Genomic DNA, 4,523 nt, shown 5'->3' on the forward strand with positions numbered 1-4,523 from the left:
CCCAGGAGGTGGAGGTTGCTGTGAGCAGTGAAGCCATGGCACTCTACCCAGGGTGATGGCTTGAGACTCTGTCTCAAAAAAAAAAAAAAAAAAAAGTCTACAACAAAGTTAGCTGGAAAAGGTGTCCTCTACACAGGTCACGCATTATTTTTCCTCACAGTGAGTCTTTTATGCCCCCCCCCCAGCATCTTTCTCAGAAAGTAAAATACATTTTAAGCTTTCTGTATTAAATTTTAATGCTATTTCAAGAAAACTCTCAATTTTATTTTTAAAATATGCAAAAGCCTAATAAATATGAAAACATTCAAGAAAACTCAAAATCAGATTTTATTTCATAGATGAGACTGGGAGCATTTAATTTGATAAAAGACAGCTTACAAACTCTGCTCTCAAATGAAGAAACAATGTAGCAATGGCATGGGCTAACCAGTCAAATTTATTTAAGTCTAAAAGTATCTCCAGTAATAGAATAAGGACAAGGAAACACTTCATATTATCCTATATTGTCCAAATATATGTAAAATGTAACATTCATTACACTAGTTAAGCTCAGGAAAACCACCATAATAAAAACATTTAAAGTTAGCAATAACTAAATACATTTTTAATGGATCTCATTTTTTGACATAATTTTTACACAAGGGTCTTCTTCATATCACCTCTGCATAATCTTTAACCTAATCTCTAAAATTGAGAGATGGAAGAACCCAAATATGTGACGGACTTAAAATCTGAAAAGAGATAAAAAATGTTTAAATCTTTAAAGGGTTCTTCTATTCATTTGCTCATTCTAAATCAAGGAGTTGCCTTTGCACACACCTCTCTCCCTCTTACAACTGAAAGACAGCAACCAATTGTTGTATAACTCCTCCCTTCCCCCTTCAACCCAGCTAACATACAAAGGAAAGGACTTTCTCTATTGTGCCCCTGTAAAGAATCTTTGTTAACTAAAACCCGATTCAGAAATAGTTCTCATTTAATTTTTTTTAATTAGCATAATGAAAGCTATAAAGATAACAACAGATTTATTATTACTGCAAGAAGGTTAAAGGCAATCTTCAAAACGCTCTGATTACATTTTAAGGATTTAGTCTTTCTTTGGCACGGAGTGGATCAGCATCCTTCTCTGAATCTATCGTCCACCAAGCACCGATCAAAATATGAATAAAAAATAAATAAGTAAAATTGAATCTGACCTTTTCTCCCCTCAAAATGTCTTTTAGCTGCCCTGCCCCCAAAGCTGCTGTCTAGTCTAAATTTTTTTTAAAGCCAAATACTTACTACCAAAGCTTCACCACTGTTAAGAGAACATTCACCTTGAAAACGTTTTATATAATGTATTCCCAGCGTACACCTCTTAATCCCATAAAACAGTTATTAGTTAACATAATCAGCTAGGGAAAAGGGTAAAAATAGGCAGTTAAAGCTCAGTTTTAAGATTAAGCGGTACTGCATGTTTGTTTCATTCTGACTTCCTCAAGATACAAGAAGTGAATACCCTTTAGTTTTCTTGCAGAGCCACCATTCTGGTACAACCACTTTTTTATTCTTTTCACTTAAGTTATTTAAATTTAGTTTTCCCTCCCAGCAGCAATCACACATTTTACAAAACACATTCCACAATAGGAATAAAAGGCCTTGCATTCTTCCAAACAAAGTCCATTTAGCTCCACAGCTGGATCAGCAGGAACATTTCTTGTAAATGCAGAAAGATAAGAAACCAGAAATCAGATTACCAGAATGGGGGATGGGGGGTTGAGTGTGGGAAATGGGAGTCCCAAAGCCGGGGTGAAGGGGAGCTCGCTCTCTCTCTGTATATCTTTTAACACTTTTTGGAGCCATAAAAATGTGCTATCTAGTCAAAAGCTAAATACATGTGTTTAAAAATGTAAAAAATCACCTTTAAATAAAAGTTTCAGGGACACGCGGTCTGTCTAGTTTTACAATAACCTGCTTTCTTCAGTAGCATCTGCTTTAACGCGGCAATAGGTAAAATACTCCCTTAAACACAGTCGCGAGCAAATTGCCAGCTAAGCCATCTTTAATATAGCAAGGTTCCTCCAGACAGCCGCTTTCCAAGGCAGCTCGCATCCTCCGCCCCCTCCTCCCTCTGTGCATTCTGAGATCTGCTCTGCTGATTCCCACATAAAGTGGGTCCTGGCCGCCATTTTAGAAAGTCATTCACACAAGCCGGACCGCAGCACCATCCGCTAAAAAGCCTTCCAAAACTGTGTCGGGACGATTTGCTCTTTCTTCTCCCTGCACCCTCATCTTGCAAAGGGCTCAAACTCCCAGCCATAGGCATGCAATGTCGCTGGAATCAGCATAATTCGAAATGACACGTCTGGCCACAGAACACAGAGGAGCAAGCGAATGCTGCAATGCACATGTTAGCACGTCGGTGCATACGAATTTCCCAAGCAGAGACCTACAGAGAAAGTCCACAAGGGGATTAAAGTGAGCACATCTAAGTGGTTTTTCCACTCCAATAATCTGCACCTAACGATTTTTCCACCAAAACTCTAGATACTGGGGGCGGGTAAGGGGTGGAGCCCCGCCGAGAAGGGAAAGTTCCCATCTGCTTCCCAATTCAGCCCGAGGTCTCCCCTTTCTCCGGGGGCACAGAGGTGGATTTTTGCTCCCTGCCATCGCCTTGCTGGTTTCTCAGGCACAGCGTAGTAAACACCAGGACAGTCCGTGGAAGCGCGCACCTCCCCCTGGCCGGCCGAGGACAGCTCCCGCAGGTTATGAATGGCCTCACTATTCCCGGCTCCTTTTCACACGCGGACACGCGCAGACGCGCGCTCCAGCGGCGAGGATTTAATACCCCAGTAACAGCAACCACCAACAGAATCAATGATCCTCCATTTGAAAGACAGGGGAGCGCCGCCGCCGCTGCTTCCATTTCCTCCTCCAAGCGGCTCCAGAACGAGCGACGCAATCTATTTTTCCCATGGTGACTCACTAATAAGGACGCCCCATAATTTCCCTCGCTCCCTAGGCAGTAAGAGGAATTAAAAGTCAGCCAAACTTAAACCCTTGCGGGGTCTTAAATATCGGGAGAAACAGTCGCTTTCGACGGTGATCACAGATGTGCCAGGGTCCTTCTCAATCTGCACCCCATCCCAGCCCGTCGTCACGCCGAGCGCTTTATACCGAGGCCTGTCATGTCACAAAGAAAACACGCGCTGGCCGGTAGTGGACGAGGCGTATCCAGAACGTTTATTCTTACAACTCACAAAGATATTCGGACAAGTTTAAAAATCATCACCTCTTTTTACCCATCTGATTAACGAATTCGGGGGTGGGGCACACTAGTATCTGAAGGCGGTGGCGCGACCCCACGCCAGGGTGGCCTCTGAGCCCCCTCCACCAGGGACGCGGGAGCAGAGGCGGCCAGGGCGCCGAAACCGGCGCGTCCATCCCCGCAGGACCGAGAGACATTTGCTATTTCCACCGAGTTTCTGGTCCGCGAGCGGCCCCGAAACGCGCGGTGTCTCCCAGTTCCGCGATGTGCCTACGTTACCTTACCGAGACTTCTGTTTCTGCACCTTCCCCCTCGCACAAAACCCTCCTGGAGAGAGACATGTCTGATTGCTCCTGGAGCGGAGCCGGGCTGCAGCGGGACTCCCGGGCTGGCCGGGCGGGCTCGATGTCCGGAGCCGGGGCAGCAGCGCGCAAGGACGCGACCCGGCCGGCGAGCGCGGCTGCCCCCGGCTCCCTGGCAGACGCGAGGGCACCCTCCGGACGCTAGCCGCGCCGAGGCCGGGCCACAGCCTCCTCCCGCCGCCGGGCGGCCGGCTCCGCAGAGACCCGAGGCCCAACTCCGCGACGCGGGCCGAGCGGCCGGCGAGCGCAGCCCGCGCGCCCCCGGCACCCGCCGGTGGGTCTGGGGCTGGGGTCGTCCTCACCAGTTCCGCGCTCGGGGAGGGGCCGGCAACGGGCCGGAGCGGGAAGCGGCGCCCGAGGACCGAGCGCGGTCCCGGGCCTCGTGTCACTCACCGTTTGAAATGCTCGATGATCTTCTCTTCCCGTACATTCTCCGGTAAGTTGCCCACCCAGAGGTGCCTGGTTTCCCGGACCATGCTGGGCGGCGTGCCGGCGACCGCTGTTGCTGGCTCCCCCTCGCCGGCTTCGTAGGAGACCGTCAGCGCCGGGAGGCGGGCGCCGGGGCGACGGCGGCGGCGGCTGCGGCGGTGGCGTCGGCAGCGGCGGCGGCTCCTCCGGCTCCCCCCCGTGCAGAGACCATCCCTCTCCCCCAGGTTCTGACTCTCGGGCCTCGCAGCTCCGCTCTGCCGCCACCACACACCCGAAGCCGACCCTCGCGCTCCGGCAGCGCATGCGCCCGGGCAGCGGCGGGCAGGCGGGCGGGGGGAGCAGGAGGAGGGGCGAGCGGGACCCGGGCGGCAGCGACTACGACGGAGCTGGCGCTGTGGCAGCCGGACGCTTCCCACCCGCGCGCGCGGCCCGCCTCCCGCCGCCTGGCCGCCTCCCCCTCGCCGCGGGCACGCGCGCGTCCTCCC

The 4,523-nt window shown here is 50.8% G+C and overlaps 1 protein-coding gene across 3 annotated transcripts in view; it reads right to left on the minus strand.

The window, feature by feature from the left end:
* The window catches only part of SPEN (spen family transcriptional repressor), a 114,100-nt gene extending 109,789 nt beyond the window's left edge, over window positions 1–4,311 (minus strand). The window contains exon 1 of one of the 3 annotated variants that reach the window (XM_003783878.3): window positions 4,003–4,085. In XM_003783878.3, coding sequence (XP_003783926.1) covers window positions 4,003–4,085 — 83 coding nt within the window. Of the gene's footprint in view, window positions 1–4,002 lie in introns of all 3 variants that reach the window. The other 2 variants (XM_023509744.1, XM_023509745.1) reach the window with 2 other exon arrangements.
* Window positions 4,312–4,523: the final 212 nt, after the last annotated feature.

The sequence above is a fragment of the Otolemur garnettii genome, unplaced genomic scaffold, assembly GCF_000181295.1.
Source record: "Otolemur garnettii isolate 467f Iridium unplaced genomic scaffold, OtoGar3 scaffold00009, whole genome shotgun sequence".
Taxonomy (NCBI): Eukaryota; Metazoa; Chordata; class Mammalia; order Primates; family Galagidae; genus Otolemur; species Otolemur garnettii.